Source organism: Numida meleagris, chromosome 1, assembly GCF_002078875.1.
Source record: "Numida meleagris isolate 19003 breed g44 Domestic line chromosome 1, NumMel1.0, whole genome shotgun sequence".
NCBI classification, from domain to species: domain Eukaryota; kingdom Metazoa; phylum Chordata; class Aves; order Galliformes; family Numididae; genus Numida; species Numida meleagris.
Window position 1 is genome coordinate 75,960,133 of NC_034409.1, and position 13,244 is coordinate 75,973,376.

Consider the following 13,244-nt stretch of genomic DNA (forward strand, 5'->3'; position numbering starts at 1 on the left):
CGTGACGTTCCCGCCCGCAGCCAATGGCGGGTCGGGGGCGGGCCGGCGGCCGTGCGCGTGCGCGGAGGGTAGGGCTACACGTGGGGCAGCGGTGGCGCGGTGGTCCCGGCGGTACCGGAGCCATGGGGCGGAAGCTGGACCCTACCAGGAAGGAGAAGCGCGGCCCCGGGCGCAAGGCCCGCAAGCAGCGGGGAGCCGAGGTGGAGCTGGCCCGCTTCCTGCCGCCCGGTAAGTGTGGCCCGGGCCGGCGCGGGGCCTTGGCGGTGCCTCGGGACGCGCCGCCTGAGTGCCGCTTCTGTTTCCGCAGAGGCGGAGAGCGGCCGGAAGAAGCTGTCCAGCCACGCGCGGAGGAGGTGAGGGCGGCCCGGCTCGGTGCGGGGTTCCCGACCGGGGCGGGTCTGAGGTCTGACGGCCGCTTCCCTACGCTGCAGGGCCGCCAAGAGGCGACTGGGGGCGGCGGCACGGGCGGCGCCGGGAGGAGGGCAGCGGCCCGCGGGTGAGTGCCGGTGAGCCGTGCCCTGCGGTGCGCCCCGCAGCAGCGTGTCCTCAGCTGCTCCCGTCGCCCCTTCCCTCGGGCGGGGCTCGGGGCCTGCGGTGCGCACGGGGCTGGCGGCGTGGGGCCGCTGTTCTTGGGAACGCTACCTGCCTTCTAACCTTTTGTTCCCCCGTAGTTAAAGAGCAGGGGGGCCCTCAGAAGGAAGTGCGTCCCATAAAGGCAGTGGGACAGCCCCCTCGGAGCCAGTCCGGCTTCAATGACGATAACGCAAAATGGCTGACTCCGGCCAAAGGCAAGAAGAGCCTCTCCAAGAGAGCCAGCGTGGAGTTAGCCAGCGATGGCGAGGTGGAAGAGAGCAGTTGGGAGATGGAGGAGGAGGAAGAGGATGGGAGCAGCGAGGAGTTGATGGATGACTATGGTGCCTCCTCCTCTGAGGAGGAAGAAGTAAGAGCTTTTTGGCTTTAGTTTTGCAAGGAATCCTTGGCTTTTCTGGCTGTAAAGGCCCAGCAGGCTTGGAGGAAAAGGGCAGCCTGACTGTGGGAGCTAGGGGTGAGGTGCTGGAGGGCCTTCCTCACCTCACCAGAGCAAATTCAGGTTTGGCAGCTCGTCCCGGTAGAACACTGAGCGTCTTTCCACGTTATCCATTTTGAACAGAGCAGAAAAATGTTGTAGGGGCAAAGGGTAAGGGGGGCACCCAGTGATATTGCTTCATTAACCTTTTCTCTCTCTGTTTAGTTGCTACCCATTGAGAAAGCCGCCCTGAAGCAAAAGGCTGACAAGTGAGTATTTGACAACATCGTAAGTTAGTAGAGCCTTTCCTGGATGGGTGAGAAGCTCAAGTTGCTTTTGTTCTTCTTCATCCTCTTTTACCAGCAAGACAGTGATTCTGAAGCATCTGTGCAGTACTGTTTTGTGTAAAATGTCCCTTCTTTTTTTTACGCTTAGTGGAGATCTTAGTGAAGATGATAGTGAGGAGGACGAGGTGGCCGAGGAGACCAGTAGGCAGAAAATGGGACAGAAAGAAAAAGAAGACACAGATCTGCAGCTCAACCTGGAAATAGATGAAGAATTCAAATTGCCAACTGATGAGCAGATTGAGAAAGAGAATATCCTTTTCGTCTGTAACATCTATAAGCCATATGCAGGCAGCAGCATGGAGCCTGGGTACAACTGAAGAGCTTTGTTTTAAATTTATCACGAGTATTGTTTTAATATAAGTGCTCTGTACCTGATGAGGCATTTTTAGATGAACTATCGTAACAGGGCACAGCATGGTTAAGAAGTATGTTATAACCTGTACAGAGCCTAGAGCCTCCCCCGGTCTTTCTAGTCCTAAACGTGTATGGATATCTGCCATGTAGTTTATCCTTCTCTACCCTAGTTTCCCTGGCAGGCCTTTATCCAGGCAGTTTGTAGAGTCTGCCTAACAGCAATTCCAGCATACACAGTGATTTTCATTTCCTACCCCCCATGCTATTTAATCTTGTCTCTTTCCCTTCTGTTCCCCAGTTGTCTTTGGGGGAAACTTCTCGTCTCTTTCTAGATACAAATAGTGTTTTCAGCATCGAAAGATCTTTTTCATTGTCATCTTTTTCCCTTTTTTTCCCTACTTATCCAAAGTAACTAAGCTATTTTTTATTTAATCTTCTGCTTTGTGAGTTTCTGTGTCCAGTTTCATCTTTTGAATCCTGCCTCTGCTGAGCTCCGGTGAAAGTGTTAAATACGGAGCTTTGTGTGTGTGCATGCTCCAATATGGCCTTTCTTGTGATGTGATTCAGGACTCGTGCATGACTGGCTGTGCCTATGAAGGACTTAATGTGCGAGTTCATGCACTGTTTATGATCCCTTAATGGCCTTTCTACCTGCTGAGCCACCAGACCTGCACGTCATTCACCAGCGCATCAAGAGCAACTTGGAGGTGCTGCAGGATTTCAGGGTGAAGCGGGAGGAAGGACGCACGCGACAAGAGTACCTTGCACTGTTGCGCCGGGATATGGCTGCTTACTATTCCTACAGTGACTTCTTGCTCAAGATGCTCATGGATATCTTTCCACTCCCTGAGGTAGGGTCCAGCCCCATTCGTGTCTTGGCTGACTGATCAGGATTTGACAGCCTCCCTACTTCTTCATTTTTACCTCCTTCCTTTTATCTTAGCTGATCAACTTTCTGGAAGCCAACGAGGTTCCCCGTCCCGTGACCATTCGCACCAACACACTCAAGACACGGCGGCGGGACCTGGCGCAGGTGAGCAGAAACCAGTGGCAGTCTCATGTGCTGCCCATCACATGGAATCGTGACTCAGCCCCATCTCCTTGTCATGTAGGCACTCATCAACCGTGGCGTGAATCTTGACCCCTTGGGGAAGTGGTCAAAAACTGGACTCGTTATTTATGACTCCTCTGTGCCTATTGGTGAGATCACCTTTCCTGTTACAAGGCTGAGCTGATCTTCTCTTTGCTCCCTTTATTTCATGTTTGGTTTTGTTGTGGTTTTTTTTGCCATCCCTGTATAGGTGCCACCCCTGAATATCTGGCTGGACACTACATGCTGCAAGGAGCTTCCAGTCTCCTCCCTGTTATGGCTCTGGCTCCACAGGAGAATGAGCGCATCCTGGATATGTGCTGCGCCCCGGGAGGCAAAACCAGCTACATAGGTACTACCCTGTAGCCATGGTGGGAGGCTTGGGAGGGATGCTCTTAGAATTGATGAGTTTCTGCTGGTCTGTGTAGAAAGGGGAAATGGAATAGGACTGAATTCAGGGAATGCTGTCTGTACCTATGGGTAAAAGTATAGGAGGTTTTCAGTTCCTTGCTGATGTGTTTTGCCTTCTGGCAGCTCAACTTATGAAGAACACGGGGATGATCTTGGCCAATGACAGCAATGCCGAACGGCTGCGTAGCGTGGTGGGAAATTTGCATCGGCTGGGTGTCACCAATGCAGTAGTGAGTAACTGCGATGGACGCCAGTTCCCCAAGGTACGTTCCTATCTGCTCTGGGATGTTCTTACCATCCTTACCTAGAGCTGTTGTGCTGTCCCTTTAGCAAGATGCGTTCTGTGAAGTCACTTGTCTGGGAATTGTTACTTGGTGTGAAAGCAGGAAGGTAGACAGGAAAGAATGAGCCATCTCCTGCCTTCCCAGACATCTGTTTCCATGTTTAGTCTCGGTCTTGTTCTCAGTCCCCACCCATGAGCATAACTTTAAATTCATGTCTGCCTTTAGGTACTTGGAGGGTTTGACCGTGTCTTGCTTGACGCTCCATGTAGCGGAACAGGTGTCATTTCCAAGGATCCTACTATCAAAACCAATAAGGTGAGTGAGGAGTACAGATGCCAGATAGGGGATCAGGTGTGAGTCATGAGAGGCTGGACTGCAGGGCAACTGCATTCTTGATAGATCTCTGTAGAAGGGAAATGGATTTTCCTGCTCTTGCCTATTTTGTGTGTTGCACTAGAGCTACTTTTTTTTATGTTAGTTCTGCAGGAAACTCCTGTCTCATATCTTATCCCTTGTTCTGTTATCTCTCCATTCACAACAGTTTCAGAGGCCTGGGGTGCTTCCCTGTGCCTCTGACCCCTTAACCTGTCTTTTACCAACAGGATGAGAAAGACATCCTGCGCTGCGCTCACCTGCAGAAGGAGCTGCTTCTCAGTGCTATAGATTCAGTCAATGCCACCTCAGAGACAGGGGGCTATGTTGTCTACTGCACATGCTCCATTACAGTAAGTCTATGCTCTGCCATGGTTATTTCATCTCTTTAGGGATGGTAAGTCTTGGATCCTAATGTTTAATCTCTCACAGGTGGAAGAGAATGAGTGGGTTGTGGATTACGCCCTGAAGAAACGCAATGTTCGTTTGGTGGCCACAGGACTGGACTTTGGCAAGGAAGGCTTCACCAGGTGTGTGCTAGGTCACATGTTGCACAGGTGGCTCTGTTCCTCGCTGGCCAGCGTTCAGTAGAGGCATTTTTCACCCCATTTCCTCCTGCAGGTTCAAGGACCGTCGTTTCCACCCATCTCTTAAGTCTACACGGCGTTTCTATCCCCACACGCATAATATGGATGGGTTCTTCATTGCCAAGTTAAAGAAATTCTCTAACGCCATTCCCAAGACACAAAAAGGTAAGCTGGTACTGAAGCTCTGCTGAGCTGCCCAAGCCTGATCACACAGGCTGCTTCCCATGCAGAAACCACATGGGTTCTTCCTACAGCACTTTTCTCTTTTGTTTCAGATGAAGATGCTGCGGAAGCAGCAAATCCATCCGCTGGCCCTGAGACAGTCATGGAGCCTCAGCCAAAAAAGAAGAAACTTGAGGGGTCAAAAATTGCCCAAGAACAGAAGAAGCCACAGCCTGCTTTGAAGAATAGACATTCTTTGCAGGGTCAGAAGAGGCCCTTGAAGGCTGTCCGGCCTTCTCCCCATAAGTCACATGCTCAAGTCCCTAACAGAAAGAAGCATAAGGTGAAGCAGAATGGACAATGAGAGGAACTGCTTTTCCAGGTGCTCTTTCCCTCCTTAGGGAGCAAAGGCTGGGGCTGCCGTGGCTGTGTTGTGTATCGTGCTGTTTTTCCTGCTCTTTGCAGGTAATCACTGCAGTACTGGGCACCTGGGACAGCCACAGTCCCTTTTACTCCTTTCCCTCCTCTGCATCAAGGACTGACACACAACTCATTAAAAGTTTTGTATTTTTGCTCAAACCTTGTCTTTTTCCATTGAGCACTGAATACAGAATTTTGCCATGTCCCCCTACTGCCTTGCAGCTGAACCTCCTTCCACTCTCTTCTGATGCTCTGACATTTTCAGTGTTTGTTTGTACTGCTGTTGTCACTCTCTGTGAGTGTTGCGATTGTCCTCAGTTCTTCCTTGTGCTTGTCACAGAACCACAGCATGGCTGAGGTTGGCAAGGACCTCTGGGTCCATCTGGTCATACTCCTGTGCGCAAGCAGGGACACATCTAAGTGGGTTTTGAAGATCTCTAAAGGGGAGACTCCATAAACTCTCTGGGCTACTTATTCTTGTGACATAGCAAGCAGTGATGTCTTATTTCTGTGGCAGCCCAGAATGTAAGCTGGTGTTCTCTTCGTTGGTTCTACTCCCCAGTGAATAAATATTTTTCTAGAGACTGTAAGTTTTCTAACAAGAATGTTCTCAACTGTCCACCAGTGTTTTGGTGTTGGGTTTGTGCAGACCTGAGGTCTAACTCTCGTATCTACAAGTGTCTTGCTAGCTCACCTCACATAGGCTCTGCCTAGGTTTTTCTCCCCATGCTTTGGGTTTGTGGGAGAACTTGATGTACTATTAGTTTGATGTACTACAAGTTTTCAGAAGGGATAGGCAGGGCAGGAGGGGTTGGGGAGTTGCCATCTATGTTAGGAAGTGAATAGATTGCCTCTGAGAAACAGACACGATCAGGTTGAGAGCTTCTGCATTAAAATCAGGGACCAAACCAAAAAAGGACATCTGGAATCAGGGTCTACTACAGGCTGCCTGATAAGGAAATCCTGCTGACGAGGCCTTCTTGCTTTAGTTACAAAAAGCATTGCATGTGTAGGCTTTCATTCTGATGGGGAATTCCCAGCAGACATCTGGGTGGCTGAAAAGCATCATGGCAAGCTGTAGGCAATCCAGGAGACTCCTGCAGTCTGTTGAGAATAACATCATAGTCCAGGTATTGGACAAACCAACGAAAGACAAAGTGTTACTGGACCTGGTACTCACCAGTGCAGAGGAGATCATTTAAGGAAATTAAGATCAGAGGTAGTCTGGGCTGTAGTGCCCATGCCCTGGTTGAGTTTGTGATCTTGTGGGATATGGGCCTGGCAAAGAGCAGGCAGGACTCTGAGCTTCAGGGGAGGGAACTTCAGGCTGTCACACAGAATTGTAGGGGTTGGAAAGACCTCTGAGATCACCTAATGCAACTACCCTGCTAAAGCAGGTTCCCTACAGCAGATTGCACAGGAAAGCATCCAAGCAGGTTTTGAATATCTCCAGAGGAGGAGACTCCTCAATCTCTCTGGGCAGCCTGTTCCAGTGCTCCATCACCCTCAAAGTAAAGAATTTTTTCCTCATGCTCACATGCAACTGCCTATGTCCAGTTTGTGCTCTTTGCCCCTTGTCCTGTTGCTGGACACCACTGAAAAGAGCCTGGCCCCATCCACTTGACTCCCACAGTTTAGATATTTACAAGAATTGGTAAGATCCCCCCCCTCGGTCTTCTCCAGACTGAACAGTCCCAGGTCTCCCAGCCTTTCCTCATAAGGGAGATGCTCCAGGCCCTTAATCATCTTTGTGGCCCTCCACTGGGTTCTCTAGTAGTTTTCTGTCTTTCTTGAACTGAGGAGCCCAGAACTGGACACAGTACTCCAGATGTGGCCTCACCAGGGCAGATCACCTCCCTCGACCTGCTGGCCATGCTCTTTTTAATGCACCTCAGGATACCACTGGCCTTCTTTGCCATGGGGGCACACTGCTAGCTCATGGCCAACCTGTTGTCCACCGGGACAATCAGATCCTTCTCTGCAGAGCTCCTTTCCATCAAGTCAGAACCTAACCTGTACTGATGCGTGCCATCATTCCTTCCCAGGTGTAGGACTTGTCCTTGCTGAGCCTCGTTAGGTTCCTATCTGCTCAACTCTTCAGTCTGTCCAGGTGTTTAAAGCACTGTTGGATGAGATTCCCTGGGAAACTGTCCCTATGGACAAAGGAATGGAACAGAGCTGGCAGCTCTTTAAGGACACCTTCCTGAGTACACAAGAGCTCTCATTTCCCCAGTGTAAGAAATCAAGCAGAAGAGGCAGGAAATCAGCACGGCTGGTTGAGGGAAAAGAAGGAAAAGTACAGGCAGTGGAAGGAGGGATGATGGCCTGGGAAAAACGTAGGGGATGCTGTACAGATATGTGGAGATGGGATCAGGAAAGCCAAGGCACATGTGGAACTGAACTTGGCTAGGGATGTGAAAAAAAAATCCAAGAGATTCTACACATACATTGGTCAGAAGAGACAGGCCAAGGAGTGTATTTCTGATAAATGAGAAGGGAAAGCTGGCTTTAACTGACATAGCTGAAGTAGTCAGAGAGTTCTTTGCCTCAGCCTTCACTGTCAGACAGGCTTTCCACATCTCTCACGTGAGGGTAAGGGGAGGAAAATCTCTCTTACTGTAAGAGAAGAGCAAGTCTGAGACCGCCTCATGAGGCTGAATGTATACAGGTCTATGGGGCTGAATGACATGCATCCCAAGGTTCTGAAGGAACTGGCTAATGTAGTTGCCAAGCCACTCTCCATCATGTTTGAAAAGCTGTGGCTGTCAGGAAAAGTCCCCATTGACTGAAAAAAGGAAAACATCACATCCATTTTTAAGAAAGGGAGAATGGTAGACTTGGGGAACTACAAGCTGTTGAGCCTCGTGTCTGTGCCTGGGAAGATCATGGAGAAAATCCTCCTGGAAGGCATGCTAAGGCACACATGGTCATTGAGACCAGCCCTGTGGAGAAGGACTTGGGGGTTCCAGCAAATGAAAAGCTTGATGTGAGCCAACAGTGTGCATGTGCAGCCTAGAAGGCCAATTGCATCCTGGGCTACATCAAAAGAGGGGTGGCTAGAAGGGAGAAGGAGGTGATTGTCCCCCTCTACTCTGCCCTTGTGAGGCCCCATCCAGAGTACTGCATCCAGGCCTGGAGCCCTCAGTACAAGAAAAACGTGGAGCTGTTGGAGTGGGTCCAGAGGAGGCCACAAAGATGATCAAAGGCCTGAAGCACCTCCCCTATGAAGATAAGGCTGAGGGAGTTGTGCTTGTTCAGCCTGGAGAAGAGAAGGCTCCAGGGAGACCTCACTGCAGCCTTCCAGTGCTTAAAAGGAGCTTATAAGCAGGATGGAGACTGACTTACACTGTTTGATTGTGCTAGGACAAGGGAAAACAGTTTTTAACTAAAAGAGGGAAGATTTATATTAGATGTTAGGGTGAAATTCTTTACTCAGAGGGTAAGGCTAAGGAGGGCACAGGCTGCCCAGAGAAGTTGTGGATGCTACATCCCTGGAGGTGTCCAAGGCCCGGGTAGACACAGCTCTGGGCAGCCTGATCTGGTGGGTGGCAACCCTGCCCATGGTAGGGAGTTGGATCTGGATGATTTTTGAGGCCCATTTCAACCCAAGCCATTCTACGATTCTATAATTCCATTATTCTATTACAGTGTTTTGCATATGGCGTTAAGGACAGGTGAATGCAGCAAGCTATAGGAGCTACGGATCGTTACCAGATTTAGCAAGCAGTGAGGCAGAGCATGAACTCCAGAAATACACACACAAACAATAGATATGACCAACCATGGAGAAATGAGTAGAAAAAGGAAACAAGTGCTGTGTCACGTGCTCAGGAAAATACAAACAGCACTCAAAATGGAAATGGCAAACATGGCCGAATCCTGTTTTTACAGGCTTATCAAACCTTGAGCATGCTAGTGGACCTTTTGTATGCACACTTTCATGGATCTCTGGTTGCTGGTCATCAGACTTGTGGTCTGCCAATATCTGTCCTTCAGGCCTTTTATCCTACTTACTGGTTATTCCAGATTCAAGTTGGTCTTTTTTTTTCCAAACACACATGCTTGCAGAGGTAGCACAAACAGCTCACTATGGAGACAGCCCGGCTGGTGTTAATTGAGTGCAGCACTCAGCTGAACAGGCTTACTAACCAGACATTTTCCTTGAAACTAGTCTCTCGTATTTATTCCTCCTCTCTGTTTTCCCATGTTCGTTTCTCCCTGGCCTATCTTGATATCTCCTTTTCCCCACCTTTGATCCTTCCCATCAAAATTTAATAGCAAGCTTTGCTCCCATAATCCTTAACATAGTGTAATAATTTTTACGATGTGGAACAACTCTCAAACATCCCATAATAAATTTTCTTTTTCTTCTAAAACTTTGTGATAATCTTAGTTTTCTTATCAGTTAGGAAGTTTCTGGCTGAACCTTTTCAAGGATGCACTTGTGTGGTTCCTGCAGTGGTTTAGTCTGTCAGTGTCTTGGGAGTTCTGGTCTTTGTTATAGCCTCTGCTATCTTCTGCTTTTAATTTATTACATCTCTGCTTGTTCTAGGGGTTTTTTTTTGGACATTTTGTGCTGACTAGCCGTTAGCCAGATACCCTTACAGCTGGAAATTACTTTTCCCTGTGCTTCACAGCAAATTATGAAGCCTCTGAATGCATCTCTCTCACTTCAAGCTTATGTGGTGAAGTCTCTGGATTGTCTGACATATAGGACCTTAGGTTTTCCCAAGGCCTTTCAGAAAAATTAATCAATGCTAGGCACTGATATGAAAAGAATTCTTAGACTGCAAAGCAGAGAAAATTACTTCCTTGTATAAAATAACAGTGCGTGCACTTCTTCAGTTCTGCATTTCAAGTGTCCTCTGTCAGGAAAAAAAAAAAGGATTGTAGAACTGAAATACGTTCAGAGGAGAACAAATACATCTGAACCTATGGAATGGCTTCTGCAAGAGGGGCAGTGGGAGGGTGGGTCCTTTTAAGCTTGGAGAAGAGACCATGGGGAAATAAATGATAAAATGGTGCATAAAATTGTGAGCAACACTGAGAAAATGAAAAGGAAACAGATGCTTGCTGTTTTCCAGCAATAACAACAGATCCTAGGACCTATCTAAGTCACCCAAGGTGTAGAGAGTTGTGGAATCTTATAAAGATTTAAAACATCCCGGATATAGGGTGGCTTTTGTTGAAAAAGGCTTTACCTCTGGGAAGCCTGCTAGGAAAAAATACGTTACTCAGAGGGTGGTGAGGCACTGGCACAGGCTGCCCAGAGAGCTGTGAATGCCCCATCCCTGGAGGCATTCAAGGCCAGGTTGGACGGGGCCCTGGGCAACCTGAGCTGGTGGGTGGCAGCCCTGCCTATGGCTTGGAACTAGATGGGCTTTGAGGTCCCTTGCAACCCAAGCCAATCTATGATTCTATGAAGCTGTGAGCCCATCCCTCTGGCAGTGATGCTAACCTGTCCTGCTGTGTTGCTGTGCACAGAGGGCCCTACATTAGTATGTAGCATCCTGGCTTGACAGCCCCTCTGTCTTGATAATCCCAGTGGCAGGGGTAGAAAGTGCTTGGTTGGGATCCCAGCGTAACAGCGACTCTCCAAAACATGTCAGGCCCCTCTGAAAGATGGCAGTAGTTGCTGTCTTCATCTTGTGAGTAAAACCAGCCTCTTAGCAAGCGTAATTTCTCCTGTTTTGTTTGCCTGTAAGCTTTTTGCTGTAGCTGGGGGAAAGACGGAAGAAACTTGCACTTTTCTTAGGTGGTTTGCTCCCATTCTGATCCTTATATAAGCCATTGCAGTTATCACTACTCAGATGGATAACGTGAGGTGGCACTGAAACGCTAGCACCAAGCCATGGAAGCAGCACCCTGGATTCAGCTAGTTGGAGATGGAGGCAGGCTGTTTGCCCCTGTGCTCTGTTGCAAGGGTGTCTGAGCAGGGCTGCAGCTGGTCACTGGGCTTGCATTTCCTTGTTACACTGGGAATTGTGACCTTAAAGCTAAGAATTTTGGAAAATGTGACTGCTAGATCATCTTTTGGTACCCTCTGTTAGTGTACCTAAATGTCTGAAAGCTGCTGGTAATGCAACTTGCCAAAGCAAGAGCTGGAGCAGAGCAAAGCAAGAATCACAGAATCGTAGAATGGCTTGGGTTGGAAGGGACCCCAAGGATCATCAAGTTCCAACCCCCCTGCCACAGAAATGAGAAACTGAACTGAGGGTTGGAAACAGAGCTGAGGTATAAAAACATTGCCATAAATTAAAAGCTGAGTGAGAGAAATTGGTGCTGTGTGTCTTGGTATCTATTCCACTGTGCCATGTGCAAATCTTACTGGGTGGCATTTAACAGCTTGGAGAGAAAAAAAAGAGTAAGCTGTTCTGTAACAGATCTGACACATGCTGTGAAGTTATTTAGGCTATAAACAAGGCCAGAAGTTACAAAACAAACCTGGAAAACGAAGAGGTGAGCTGGTGTGTGACCGCCAGTGTGACAGGAGCAGCGTCATGCTTGTTGTAAGATATTAAATTAAGTGGGGATGTAGCGCCGCTGTGCAGCTTACTGTGGCAAAATAAGGAAAACAAAGACTTCTGGGGAGGAGGCTGGGGACAACACTGAAGATGTAATGGAAACAGAAGAGAATCTAACAGCAATATAGCTGTCGCTGCTGGCAGTGATGCGTGCTGCAGTGCTGGGGATGGGCAGGCTGCATCCGGAGGAAGGGACTGAAATACTGCACTGCACATTTCAGAAACATGGGCACAAAATTTAGGTCCTGGAGCACTAGATCTTGTTGTACATAACCACATAGACGCATACACTTGTAGGGGCTGAATCCAGAAGTGACCAAGTACTTCAGTACCTCTCCATTTGCTCCCAGATCTGGGCAGCTAACTCTGGGCTGCTGGCTTTGCTGGTATGAAAGGTGCCCATCGCAGCACCCACCTTTGGGTGTGGATAGGAGCACTTAATTCTGGGAGTGGGTTACAGTGACATGTCCTGGAAGCAGCAAGACTTGGAGAGTTTACACAGACTTGTTCCAGAAGAGAAGTGCAAAGGAGAGTGTTAAGGTAGGGAAGGAGGACTGGGTTATATGGGGTATTACAGATACTGGTGTTTACCTGCGCCTTGAAATAGCAGCCTTTAGGAAAGACATGGAGCCAGTCCGAATAACTGAGTGATGGGTTTCGTCTACAAAGTGCCTGTGCAGGAGGATGCATTAGCCAGTAAAAGGCTCTGCGAGATGGGAGGGGGGGGGAGCATCTCAAACGAGTAGTGAAAGTTAAAGCAAGGCAGGGCACATGACTTCAATCTGTGATCATCCACCTGGGGAATCCACCTCGATTTGCCTATGACGGATTACGGCAGAGTGCTGATCTCTTTTTACCTTGCTGTCAGCAACTACAAACACAGTCCCCCACCAGCACCTGACTGAGCAACAGAAATTTGCGCTGACTGTTTTGCACAGGGTCACAAAATGCAGCGGTCCTCTCTCGGCCTTAGAATCTGTGGACGTTAAGAGAAACATCAGCACATCTGTCGATAAGCACCTATTCTCACGTTGGCTCTGGCTGTAAGAGGAGCTCTGCACACGCAGGCAGCTGGGGTCCGGCAGCAGAGATCAGTCGTGTGAGGAGAAGCATTAAAAGAAGCTGATGGCAGACTTAGGGACACAAGCAGCAGTCCCAACCTCGGTGCCTCTGGGAGGGACTGCCAGCTGGATCTGGCTGCGAGAGGTCTGGCTGTGCTAGCGCAGCTGGCCGTCCTCGGTGGTGTGAGGAGTCCAAATCTCGGAGCGTCTGATCAGGCACCGAGCAGTTTGTGCTCCTCCTCCTCCCGCCGCTACTGGGGGATAAGGGACCATCATCCAAGCCCTGATCCGAGGCTGAGGAAAGACTGCAGAAGACCTGAGGAGGGCTCAGACCGCGGGCAGAACTAATGCCGCTTGGTGAGCACCAAGAAGGTCACAAGTCAGCGCATTTCAGAGCCCTGCCGCCTCCGCACGACCTCCCGTACCCCCACGGGGCGGCAACTTCCTGCGGGCGATCTGCTGACGGGGCAGCGTGGGGCTCCGGGACACCGCTTTAGGGGCCGCCCCGGGAGCCGGTGCCGGGCGGAGAGCTGCCTCCCCCGGGCCGGATCGGAGGAGAGCACGCGGCAGCATCCGCCTGGCCCGGGGCCGCCCCGCTCCCGCCGCATCCCATCCGCAGCGGAAGC

General features: G+C 49.6%; 1 protein-coding gene across 1 annotated transcript; it reads left to right on the forward strand.

The window, feature by feature from the left end:
• On the forward strand, nt 36–5,642 carry NOP2 (NOP2 nucleolar protein). Its single transcript, XM_021396533.1, has 16 exons — nt 36–228; nt 308–353; nt 432–496; nt 672–940; nt 1,232–1,275; nt 1,442–1,602; nt 2,359–2,558; nt 2,651–2,740; nt 2,820–2,907; nt 3,009–3,149; nt 3,332–3,471; nt 3,718–3,807; nt 4,095–4,217; nt 4,297–4,394; nt 4,486–4,616; nt 4,727–5,642. Exons 1-16 carry the CDS (start codon nt 123–125, stop codon nt 4,975–4,977), a joined length of 2,043 nt encoding a protein of 680 aa, XP_021252208.1. The 5' UTR covers nt 36–122; the 3' UTR covers nt 4,978–5,642.

Coding starts and splice junctions, on each gene's coding strand:
- NOP2 (XM_021396533.1), top strand. CDS start 123: ATGGGGCGGAAGCTGGACCCTACCAGGAAGGAGAAGCGCGGCCCCGGG. Junction 229..307: donor GGCCCGCTTCCTGCCGCCCG/GTAAGTGTGGCC, acceptor CTGTTTCCGCAG/AGGCGGAGAGCGGCCGGAAG. Junction 941..1,231: donor CCTCCTCTGAGGAGGAAGAA/GTAAGAGCTTTT, acceptor CTCTCTGTTTAG/TTGCTACCCATTGAGAAAGC.